The sequence below is a fragment of the Trichosurus vulpecula genome, chromosome 8 (assembly GCF_011100635.1).
Source record: "Trichosurus vulpecula isolate mTriVul1 chromosome 8, mTriVul1.pri, whole genome shotgun sequence".
Taxonomy (NCBI): Eukaryota; Metazoa; Chordata; class Mammalia; order Diprotodontia; family Phalangeridae; genus Trichosurus; species Trichosurus vulpecula.
In genome coordinates, this window is record NC_050580.1 from 10,937,966 (window position 1) to 10,950,534 (window position 12,569).

The window sequence follows — 12,569 nt, forward strand, 5'->3', positions numbered from 1 at the left end:
CAGTAACACTCCCTTTGTACAGATGAGAAAGCTGAGGCTTCTGTGGTCTCTGCTCTGCATCTGTTGGAATCAGGCCATTTGAACACGTCAGGTCAGGATGAAATCTATGCTTCTTGTAGCCGACGTTTCTCCAGCTCTGTCAGTGAAGTGGTTTTAGGTTTTTTACACCTGTCACATTGGGACACCACTCTTCCATAGATTCCTCCCTCATAACAAATAGAAAGAAGGAAGCAGAGGGGGTCAAGTCTGAGAGTATGCACCTTTCCATACCCGTAGTCCCCCACCTCTAGTAAGACTAGATCTATGTGTTTCATCATTCCTCCTCCTGTGAATTCTAGTTAATCATGTTCTAGCTGCCCTACAACGATGCTGACCGTGAGCTGGGCCCGTGACAAGCGCCCGCCCTCTTGGTTAGTTGTTGTAATTGCATCATGGTAGTCATTGTGTTGATTTCCTTAGCCCCATTTGGCAAAATGGAAGGGACTTGAGAGTGTGGACTTTGTCACTGCTGATCGCATCCAACCCTCATGTTACAGAGGAGAAAACCTGCGTCAACCTGTGTTGCTCATCTGTGACCAAGGCGAGACTCAAACCCAAGTCCTTGGACCGGTCCCTAGATAGTTTTCCAGTCCCCAGGTGTCCAGGTACCTGAGCCTCCCTCCAGCTCCAGTAGAGAGTCTGATGACTCCAGGTTCTTATTTATGGTAGCCACATTTCTCCATGCATCCACCAAGGTAAAAAATGAGGTGCAGGTCCCTGTATTAAGTGGCAAGCTTCTCCTCCCAATTACCATGAGGACTCGGAGACAGGTTCATTTCAGGGCCTCCCGGGAAATCATCACAGACCTTGGGAGTGGGCAAAGAATCATGGGCCCACTTATGATTCAGACTCACCTTCTGGGGGCCAACATTTTCATTTCTCCATTAATGTCCTTTTAATCTACTGCTTTGTTTAAATGGTGGCAGATAAAAGGTCATGGTGATAAATCATCCTGGTGGGCAGAGGAGACAGTGCCGGTGGCAGGCTGGGAGACTGCACCAGTGGTGGGAAGCATGCCCTTCCTGAGCATCACCCACGTCCCTGCTGATGGGTTCAGGGGAGGGAAGTAAGAGTCATTCTCCTTGTGAACTCTGCTTTGAGGCTATCAAAGACTTGGCTCCCAATACCTGTTACGTCAATAGCAGGAATGTATTAGATTATTTGTGTGTGTAAGTGCTGGGGAGGGCAGCTTTTTCATCTGTAAAATGCCTCACTTGGACCCGTGGATTTCTATGGTACCCTCCAACTCACATTGCTTCTCTGGGTCTGTTTACTCACCTGGTGGAATGAGGGAGTCAGAGTTGCTGATGGCTTCCCGTCCCACATCTCTAATCCCACGAGCTCTTCTCACGGAGAAAGACACTGGAGCTCAGATCAGGGGGTCCCTCCCCAGAACACACCCTCCACTTGATAGATGAGGAGAGCACAGGGCTTCTCACCCTTTCCCAAGGCCACTCTTTGGCCCTTTATCCTGAGAGAGGGTTTCAGTGTCCAGCACCTCATTAAGGCTTTATTTACCCAATAGGCACCAACTAAGTGTTTGAAATCTCAAATTAAACGGGATGGAACCCATGGCCACAGAGCTAGGACCTGCCACTGGCATGGCTGCAGCTTGGAGCCCAGGTAGGAAATTACATCACTCATGCTGACTTCTGCATTTGAATTTGTGCTATGGCTTATATCAGGTTGGTTCTTTGCTTTGCACACTCTTGTTCCAATGATTTTGAAAGGGGATGCCCAGGCAAAGCATTTCGAAGAATTCAGAGCAAAATGGATTGAGCAGCGTCAAACTTGGGAGACAGTTCCAGGTCCCTTAACTCTTGTACCTCTCTTTGCTGCTGTGTACACGCTTCTGGGTTCTCTGCTCAGACGTTGGTGTACACACACTTCCCGGCCCCCTCTGTCCCTGGTACATGGGCGTTGTCGACTGAGGAGATGGAGGAAAAAAGCCAGGAGTGAAGGATGAGTTACGCAGAGAGAGACCTTGCCCCAGTTTTATATGTGAAATGAGGAAGGCGCCCCCACGGTGCCTTCCCACTAGACTCCTATGACCCGGGGCATGCCACAAGGCCAGGGCTCATCTCACCCCTTTCCTCCTCCTCAGCTTTCAGCACCTACAGTGTGGCTGCTCTGGAGCCTGTTTCTTCCTCATTAAACCCATGCAGACACTGCCTGGCCCAAGCGTTGCAGACTTCCAGATGCCCTTGCGGCAGGTGGCCATTAGTCACAGGTGTTTTCAGAAGATCAGACATTCACTTACCAAGACCTGCAGACGCCAACAGAGGAGAATCTCCAGTTTGGGGCTTCATGGTCTGAGGTGGGAAGGAGGAGCTCAGCTTGACTCTTGGGTTTTCTCTTTCCCAGACCTAGGCAAGAGGGCAGGTTGTCATCACATTGCCAGCATATTCAGGTGTGTCAATAAAGGGACAGGAAGCGCTTCCCTTTAGTGGATGGATTTGTTTTAGCCCAGCAAACAACCTTCAGGCTCTGCCAGACAGCGCACTCCTCTTTGGAAGAGCTAAACAGCTTAGCTAACCAGTTAGCTTTTTTTGTTATGATCCCAAATATTCTTCAAAAGAATTTTTTTTTGTGAATCTCATTTGTCTTTCACTCATTTAAATGTCCCCCTGTATTCCTTCTAAAACTATTAAAAAGACAAATGAGATTCAAAAAAAAAAACAATTTTAATTGTTTACATTTTTCCCCCTGTATTACTTCTGGGAGGAAAATGTAAACGATTAAAAACTGTGTGTGTGTGTGTGTGTGTGTGTGTGTGTGTGTGTATACACGTACATATGTCGTTCAGTCCTTTTTCACTTATGTCTGACTCTCTGTGACCCCATTTGGGGGCCTTTTGGCAGAGATACTGGAGGGGTTTGCCATTTACAGATGAGGAAACTGAGGCAAACAGGGTGAATTGACTTGCCCAAAGTCACACAGTTAGTAAGGGTCTGAGGCCAGACTTGAACTCAGGGAGATGAGTCTTCCTGACTCCAGGCCTGGCACTCTGTGCACTGTGGCGCCACCTCGTGCCCAACTTCTACCTCCTGATGAACTCTCATTCTGCCATGTTGGGCTTGAACTGGTTGCCATTTGGTTTTGGCTTCATTCCCATGGTTGTAGGTACCCTGTAGATTTGGGGGTATCTTCCTTACCCTGCGTTCCCTCGTGCAAGGCTTCCTGTGCGAATTTTTCACGTTTCTTATCTCTTTTGGTAGAACAATAGCCCATCAGACTCAGATACCGGGATGGATTTATTCTGTCACTCCTCAGTCATCGGGCACACAATTTCTTTCCAACTTTTTGTTATTTCAGATAAAGCTGCTATGAATGTTTTGTTGCAGATGGGCCTTTTCTTGCTGTCAGTTACCTCCCAGTTACAGGATTGATGTTTTAAATTTTTTTGGTTGCTACAGAAAGTGCTGCTCTGAACATTTTGGCTTAATTTGGAACTTCGTCTTTCTGTCATTGGACTCCTTGTGATATGAGCCCACCAGTGAGAATGCTGGGTCAAGGTTTAGAAGCTGTTCTCATGATTCCGTATTGATTTCCAAAAGCATTGGTCCCCGGGCAGAGAATGAGTGGACCTACTTTGCCACATTTCACCACCATGGAATCTGCCCGTTTTCTGCCACCTTTGCCAATTTCAACAACAGTGAAGCGATACCCCAGCTCTCTAATAAATCAGTCTTGTGCCCTACTTCCAAATCGGATTCATATCTATGTTTGCACCCAGGGCCCTGAAACTAGCAAAACCCAACAAAAATAAGATGGCACCGTTTGTATCATTTGTAAGAATTAAGGGTTGCGGAAGGTATGGATTTGGCAAAACCAAGAATGTGCATCCTCGGTGATCTCAGTGATCCTTGCCAAGCCCAAACCAGGTGTCACTACACTTAAACGTCCCATCACTCCGGCCAGAACAGAGTGGCGGATGTTAGCTACAGCCAGTATCACCCAGGGGACACAGTCCAGCCAGGCCTGGGACATCCGCGACACGGCTTCTGCTGCTCCTTGCTCCATCTCCCGACGGGGGACGGGGCTTTTTCATTAGAGGACGCATTTTCCATTGTGATTCTCTCGAAGTCTGTTCGGCCGTGGATCCCTCCAGCTCCTCATCAGCCTCCGGCAGAAATAGTCCGGGAGAAACGCATTCTGAGCCCTCTGGGGAGCGTCCCCCAAGAATTGTCAGGAGTGGCGGTGACGCATTCTGGTTAACAGGCAGCATTGGAAGCTGGAGAGTTTGACTTTGGTCCTGTCCCTCCCCACCCCCCAGTCTCCTTTAAAACAAATGTATTTAAGTCGATTTCCTTAATATAATTTAAGGCGATCATCGTGTCTAAATGTTTTTAAGGAAATTTACATTTTGAAAGACGTTGCTGAAGCCTGGCAAGGACGTGCAACTACTCTATGTAAATCTGCCCGCCATCTCATCTGGCTGAAGGCTAGGAGCTGCCTGCCCCAAAGCAGGAATTGTCGGAGCCCCTTTCAGAGTGTGTTTTGGGTGATGAGAAATCTTTGGGCTTTAATTAAAATCAGCGAGGGATGTATGGGGCTCTGTAATGGGTAAGTGGATGGTTTTTACGACTTAATTACCGCCAGGGTAAATAGGAATCATTCTTGGCAGTGGGTGAGGCTGGGGATACTCTGCTCCGTTCTCAGGGTCCGTCCTCCTGAGGGAAAGGTTTCTGTTCCCTGTGTTCTGTTGCTCTTGGATGGGTGCAGAATTGAAGGGAAGGCAATTTTTTTTCCCATTTCTTAATCATCATCTGTCGTTCCTCCTCCAAGCCCATGTAGGAGAAATAGAACCGTAAGGATAAAATAGTAAAGATAATGATGAGCCTTTATGCACCAAGTGCTTTTTACAAAGACTCTCTCATTTGGCCTCACAGCTCCCCTAGGAGGAGGTGGGTGCCGTTAGGATCTCCATTTTACAGTTGAGGGGCTGACGGATCTTCAGCAAGCTTCCAGACCACACTCGGGCCTCTGGTTCAAAGTGGGTCCCTATCTCAGGCAACCTCCTGAACAGGAAGCAGTCAGGCTGGGTCCCAGCGTGGCTCTGAGTCTGGGCAGGTCTGGCGTCGGGTGTGGCAGATCTGATCAGGAGTGCTTTCTGTTATCTTTCTCCTGGGAGGGCCCATCCCTGTGGAACTGGACATGATGCTGGGGTCTCATAGAGTCGCCTCCACTCTGGCCCTGGCCTCCCGCTTGGAATGGCTTTGCATGTGCATCCTGAGGTGGAGCGGACAGGTGCCTGATGTCTGAGCACCAGCCCAGCTCGGTTCGGAGGGATGGGTTTTGGGTCCGCATCTGGTCTGCTGAGTCGTAGCAGGCTGGTGAGCAATCCGGGCATTCCAGGTACCCACACCACAAATTCAGATGCTTGTGGTTTGAAGTCACTGTGTGATGGGTATTGAATTCCCTGCTTTTCCTGAGAGTTCATGCTTTCTCTCCTAGCTAACACAGGTGTGCGAGGGCTCCTAGTGCTGCCTGACTCAGTGGCAGAGTTTGGCCAGTTTAGATCAGAAAGGAAGTGGGGATTACTGGGGCCTGGTCGTTGAATTTGCTTCTGCCGATCAGTATCTGTGTGACCCTGTGCAGGCGATTCTACCTTCCTTGCCTCCGTCTCCTTGGCTGTAAAGTGAGGACAGTCATTTCAGTGGGTTTCTCCCTCACAGGGTTGTTGTGGGCATCACATACGTTTGTGTTTACTGAGCATTGTAGAAACCTTCAAATACAGTGGGTGAAATCCAGCCACTCTGGTTGTCCCAGGAGGCGCTGCAGGTTTTTCTGTGGTGTTTGATCTGTGACCCAGGTACCACTAGATGCCAGGTATCTCCCTTTTCCAGGTGAGGAGACTAAGGCTTACAGAGATTTAGTAACTTCCCCATGGCCACATGTCTTGTGTTATTTTTTATTCTGACCTTAAACACCCTCCCCCACCCCCCAAAAAAGAGCGTTCCATGTACACAGCAGAACACAGAAGAGGATTATATTTGAAACCACAAATTCCCATCCCATACTACGCTTGATGTTTTTAAATTTAATTTTATATTCGGAATAAACCATTTTCTCTTCCTCCAACCCCCTCTTCCTCCACCGCCTGTGGTGGCCATTGCACTAATCAGAGTTCATCAAGCCTCTTCAGAAGTTGGCTTTCTCCGCCCTGCTGTTGGGATTGTATGGATGGTCCCCTTGGCTCACGGTCAGTTGGGTCAGTTGGTATTTCCCGAGATCCTTTGCAATCTCCTCTCACCACTCTTCATTCCATTAATTCCCCGGTTTGATCAGCCCTGGGGCAGGCACCCACTTTGTTCCAATTCTCTTTTCCCTGTCACCTACAGAGAGTTCTCTCACATTCATAAATACTCTCACTTTTTTTCAGATTTCCTTGGGCCGTTGAACATGGCCCCACTTTGGGCTCAGATCAAGACCTCCCTTAGACGTCTGTCCATCCCCACAGCCTCATTTCTCCCTGTACCTGGGTGACGGCAATGAGCGCTGTGCAGAAATCACCCTAACTTGGGGGTATTTGTGTAGGCAATTTAAACAGCTGCTGTATCTTGATTCAAAAACCGTTCTTCCTCCGGTGGTTGCTTTCGTACAGGGCTTTTAAGCCTTTGCACCATTGCAGAGAGAGCCCCAGAGCCCTGAGACTTGTGGGGGCAGCAGCCCCATTATTACATTAAATACCACTTCTACCTGCAGTTTAAACCCTTTGGGAACTGTCAACACCAAGAAGAAATTTTACATTAATGAAGTTATCATGAATAACTTCTTATGGGGGCCAAGGAGGGAAGGTATGGGGAAGGAAATTGTCACTTTCAGTAGAGGTGGTTTCCATAGAAATGGGTGGAAGACCATGCAGGAGAAGGAAGAATCCTCTGAAATTGAGGTAGGGACCAGCATCAGTTCTGGGCAGGCCCCCGTAGGTGCCCAAGCCAGAGAATGTCCATTTCTCAACCAAGGGGCTCCAAGGTGAAGAATGTTCATTGAGGGTTGAGGGCCCCGTCAGTACCAGTTCTTGGTCCTGCACCCAACAAAGGATAGTGTATTTTTGCACAAAGATGAACTAGTGGGAAGGCCCTTACCACCCAGGTTCGCTTGTCCCCCTCCCGAAACCAACTCCTGGCCTCCTAGGCTGATGAGCCTTTATTAGACCAACACAAATAAATGGGGGTGTTCTGTGATTCGTTGATGACTAACCTTTCCTTTGATTGCATGCTAGAGACTCTGGTGATCAGGTTTTTTTATTTCTTCAGGAAGTCATCTAATTATACAAATTAAAATTCAAAGGAAAGCAAAAGCGTGATTAGTTCTCACTCTGGGAATTTGGAGAGGAGGGTGTGAGACGCTTCATCTCAGATGAAAAATGATAGCATTATTATCTTCAAAGCACTTCACAAATATTAACTAATTAATTTTCACAGCCTTGTGGAGGGGCTAGGAGTGTGTCCTCTTCCATCCGCTCCACAGATCAGACCCCCCAGATTGGGAAGCCCCCCCTTGCTATCTGCAGGAGCAGGGAGACAAGGGAAAAGATCTCGGGGGCCTCTGGGCGTCGTCTTGGCCAGAGACTGTGGGACACTGTGCTACACCGATTACAACCAACCTATTTTTCTCCCATATCCTCCCTGATTAATTTGTCATTGCCCTCCCAAGGCAGACGGAAGGGCCAGGTGCCTTTGCCGAGTGGCGGGCTCGCTGAGTTTGAAGGAGTTCTGTGGCCACCGGGTTTCGCGCCCAAGACGGAGGGGTCAGCCTATTCATTTAGCTCGCTCTTGTTTCTGTGCAAGGACAGGGAGTCTAATTTTCAGAAACTCCCTTGATTGGAATGGAAGTTTGGGTCCTTCTTAAATGGCGCATTAATTATGAATGCCAAGGAGAATCTCAGTCTGTAGTGTTGGTCTCTTCCCCCTCCCCCCCAATCAATTAATTATTGCTATAAATCCTGGCGGTTCTTCCTTTGCCTTATTGCTGGGAAATTACCCATTAACAAGCAGGAAGAAGGCCCCTGCCCTCCCGTCCGGTCCCCATTGTACCACGTAGCCCTCTGCTTCACGAATTAACTCCCAATGTTATGCATAATTGATATCCATTTATAATCATCATCGTTGGCTCCATGAAATTGTCATTTCTCTGGAGGAGATTTGTTCCCACGTTCCCCGTCCTTAGCTTCACTCCTGTCTGGTAGCCCAGGTCTGACCATCAGGCCCCGGCGTCCTCTCAAAGGTTGGTTGTCTCTTACTGTTGGTGTTTGGGTCTGAGTGGCCTGTACTGTCATCTGAGGTCCGTGGGGTGTAACTATAGAGGGTATGAATGTGACCCACAGCCCTGAAGCCTTCTGAAGAGAGACCCTGGTGGCTTTACTTGAGCGGGTGGGTGGGAATGGCCTGTAGGTAGAAGTCATTGATCTGGGCATCTCAGCCCTGAGGGCAGAACATGAAAACATGGGTGGAAGGTGGTAGGCAGACAGACTGAGGACTATGTCAGGAAGTCAAGAGCTCTCCAGACCCCGAAAAGGTATGTCTTGCGGTGGTGACTTCTGCCTTCATCGGAGGTCTTGAGCCAGGCCTCGTCCCTGATGCCTGGAGTGCAAATGAAAAAAAGCCAAGGCCTTTCCTGCCCTGAGTAGCATGTATTCTGGGATTCACTTAGCTTGGTGTTCCAATCCTCGCCGCCCCCGTTTTATCAGTGGGGAAACTGAGACCCAGAACTACAGTGACTTGTCCCCGGTTTCAGTGCTAACAAGCAGCAGGACTGTGATTCGAACATGGGTTCTCTTGATGTCAGATCCACTCTTCTACCCGGCCTGTGCCTTGAATTCACCCAGTGGCCGTGCCAAGCCTCTTCCAAATAGGGGCCCAAAAGGTTGTGAAGGAGGCGGGTGTTTGTTTATTTAGTATTTGATGTTGCTGCTTTCTTTGGGGGTTTAGTCGGGTGATTTGTTATCCCAACAGTTAGTAAAGAGGCTTCTGGAGGAAGGTGGGCAGGGCCCGATCATGGCAGCTTGTTGCCCATGGGTGGTTGGCGGGGCTCTGACCTCGGCATCCAGCGAGAATTAACATCCGTGTTTGTAGGTAATTGCTCAGAAATGACTTCTGAAGCAGCATCCCACCGCCCAGGGCTCAGATGCTGCCATTAGCCACCTTTAGAAACTGTTGTGTTTGGGGTTGTCTCTGATTACAAGGTAGAAGGAGAAGCATAAAAACCAGCGGCCGCACAGGCGGTCCTTAAAGACGCGGTCTCAAAGGAGCATTCCTTTGTGTTGTTGCAGGGTCTCTGGAGGCGTGATGCCCGCAGGCTCCGGGGAGTGTTCCTAAATCCCTAGTGGACTGCTTTGCCCTTGTAGCGAGAGCGTTGCGACGTCCAGTCAAGAATGGCCCTTGTGGATAAGCACAAAGTCAAACGCCAGCGATTGGACAGAATCTGCGAAGGTGAGTCCTTTGAACGTACCAGGATAAAAGTTATGTCACTGTGTCCTCTTGTTGTGGAAGTTAGCTTGTGAAGGAAAGACGCCTGTGGGGCCAGCGCCAGCCTGGGGAGGGTCAGGACTCTGGCCATTGGGCAGGGGCCATGCAGGATAGAAATAAAGGAGGTTTCTTTACTTCAAAAGCTGACTCTGCCTGCCCAGACACTCCCCTCACAAAGGAGGGCCAGGAAGCCCCCCTTGGCTCTCTGCCTGCTGAGGGTGCCCTATCGGGCCAGGCCATAGACCCATTTTTTTCCTGGCTTGTGGGGCACTTCACAGAGTTTTTATGAGCAGTGACAGAGGAGACCTGAGCTCTGCTGCGCGTGTGGCTCAGGGCACCCAAACGGGCTCCCGCCCAGACTTTGTGAGGATTGCGTCTCCCCCCGGCTGCGTCCATTAGATCTCCCACGTAAGCGTATTCTCGATAGCCTCCCAGTGTCTGACGTAGCTTACACTGAACTTTCCTAATTGAGCCAATAAAGCCCCATTCAGTCAGTGGGTCTGTGGGGCTGGGGCCACACGCTCTCCTTCCTCTCTCTCTCAGTCCTTTCTCTCTGGAGCTCACTTTTCTGAAGAGGACATAAATCCTTTACTAAGGGCAGTGACCCAAGGGGTAGGTGCTGCCCCTTCACTTCATAGATGTGGAATCTGGGGCCCGAGGGCAGAGGTGAGAGACTCCCCTCGGGTCATCCTGCTGCTGGGGTAACCTCAGGCCTGCCTGAGGATCTCAGGGTCTCAGCTCCTGCCTGGTGGAAACCATTTCTGCAATGATTCGATCAATGCTTTGATCCTCTCGATTGGATCAGATGCCCAGTTGGTCTGTGAAGCTCACTAGTGGCATTGACACCCAAATGAAAGGAAGCCTGGGTTCCCATCTCAAGCATGTCTAGGTTGTTGGGTCGTAGGTTTAGGGCTGGGAGGTAATGCTCTCATTTTACGGGTGAAGAACCTTCTCTGTGTGAGACCCGAGAAGGGGACACATGCACCATTCCCCTCATGGAGGTGCCTGTGGCCCACCCTCCTGGTGCCTCAGGAGGATGTTCTCGGGTTCCTGGGCCCTTACGATTCTCCATGTTGTGATTGTCGGGCTCCTCTTGCCTAGTCTAGCATTTCAATACCTGGCGGCTTCCTCCCCGCTCCCCCGGCTTCAGTGCCAGGACTTGGGCATCTTCTACTCTGAAGCTTCCCTCGCCCACCTGTTCCGTCTGGGTTCTGTGGCTGCACCTTAGAGATGCCCCCGTGTCCTGTGGTCACCCCAAACCTGCCATCTTCCCCCTGAATCGTTCCCCATTGCCGCTGCTGCTGCTCCTCCCCCAGTCTGATGAATGGCCAGTCCTTGATCGTTTTTCATCTGTTCTTTTCCCCATCCCTCCCTTAGGCCAGTTCTTCATGTAGATACCATCATAGCAGCATGCCAACTAAGACACGCTTGGACCACTAGGCCTCTGAGCTCCCATCATCCTCTGAATTCCTCTGAATCTGGGTTCTCCTTGTCATTAATTGCCCCTCATCTGATCTGTCCTAATAGCCACGTGCATTGCATGGCCCCTGTGACCTTTTGGGGAAGATAGTGAGTGTTTTCCCTGGGCCCATTTTATAGAAGAAAGTAATGAGGCTGAAAAGGATTTGCCCACAGTAGGATCTGTTTAAGATGTGAAATGGAATGATCATTGATTAAGCATTTACTGCATACCAGGCACATCCTTTACAATTATTACCTCATTCAAGATGGTACTTGTACCTTTTAACTTCTGCATCTTCATCTGTGAAATGATGCCTTTTATACACAAAGACCAAAATTATTTTCTCAAAATCTTGCGTTGCTTCTTAGTGGATTCCTTTGTCCCCAGTCCACATTTCTGCAAGAGGGCTAGCCTTAAAAATTGTTTATTGGTGAATTGCATCGTTCCAGTTCTGTTTCCCCAATAGCTCTGCAAACTCTGAGGACTGGAACATCCTCTGTTTCCACTAGTAGAATGTAAGCTTCTTGAGGACAGGGACCATTTCATCTGTGCCTTTGTAGCCTTAGCACATAGTAGGTCCTTCACAGATGTTTATTAATGGATTATCTTAGTCAGATTCTACTGTTTCCCCAGTAGATTGTACAGTTTCATCTGTGTCTTTGTGTCCTCAGTGACCAGCACAGTCCCTGCCAGTATTAAGTACTTAATGAATGCTCCTCAATTGATTGATTGATTCTCTTAGTCAGATAAGCTCTTTGAGGGATGACTGGCCTCTCAAAAAATGTTTTGTTGATACTAGTGCCTCCCTGCTCCCCCTCCCCAGTAGAATCTTCCTTTGTAACAAAAAAGTAGAATCGTGCAAACAGTGGGTCCCGGGCCCCCGCCCCTCCCGTGGCCAGCTTCTGCGTCAGCCCTCGGCAGCTGCAACTGGTCGAACTGGGCTCAGACTGCCAAAGCCTTTCTGAGCTCTTATTTTAGGTTGTAATTGTGATGGTTGTGATGGATGGCTTTGGAGGGGGGCACGTTATATTTTTTTCCGCCTTCATTTTGTTTTGATTTATTCCCAGTTTCCCGATGCTTAATATTCCACGTTCTTCCATGTCTTTCATTCACCAGTGGGTCCGGCCACTCACAGAGCCTGGTTTTTGTAGGTCACAGATTTGGAGCCGGAAGGTGCCTTGGAGACCGTCCCAGCCCAACCCCCTCATTTAACAGCAACTTGTCCTTCCCCAGATCCCAGCACTTGGTGCTCTGCCCCACTTAATAAATGCTTCTTGGAGTGGCTGGAGGTCCTAGCTCCTCTGTGAATCCAGGGGACTGCACTCCTCACTGATTCTCTTTACAGCATCCACTCCACACCCAGCCTGCACCTCCACATTGGGGTGTTTTATCCTCCAGTTGTTGGTCAGCCCCAGAGGGGCATGGTCCAGCTTTTCAGCCGCCTACTTCACAGACCTGGAAGGAGCCCTAGAGGCCCCTCATAATACAAAGAGAAACTGAGGCCAGAAAGGGGAAAAGAGCTGCCCTGGGTCACATGAGTAGGGTCAGTGAAGGGCTTGAACCCCGATCCAGCTGCCTTTCGTTTCCATGAATAC

At 49.4% G+C, this 12,569-nt stretch overlaps 1 protein-coding gene across 1 annotated transcript in view; it reads left to right on the forward strand.

Annotated features, from left to right (window-relative positions):
- Positions 1-1,621: 1,621 nt before the first annotated feature.
- Positions 1,622-12,569, forward strand: part of CTBP2 (C-terminal binding protein 2) — a 56,515-nt gene continuing 45,567 nt past the window's right edge. The window contains exons 1-2 of the mRNA XM_036734597.1: positions 1,622-1,662; positions 9,317-9,476. Of these exons, the coding sequence (XP_036590492.1) occupies positions 9,419-9,476 (58 nt within the window). The 5' untranslated portion in view covers positions 1,622-1,662; positions 9,317-9,418. The remainder of the gene's footprint in view (positions 1,663-9,316; positions 9,477-12,569) is intronic.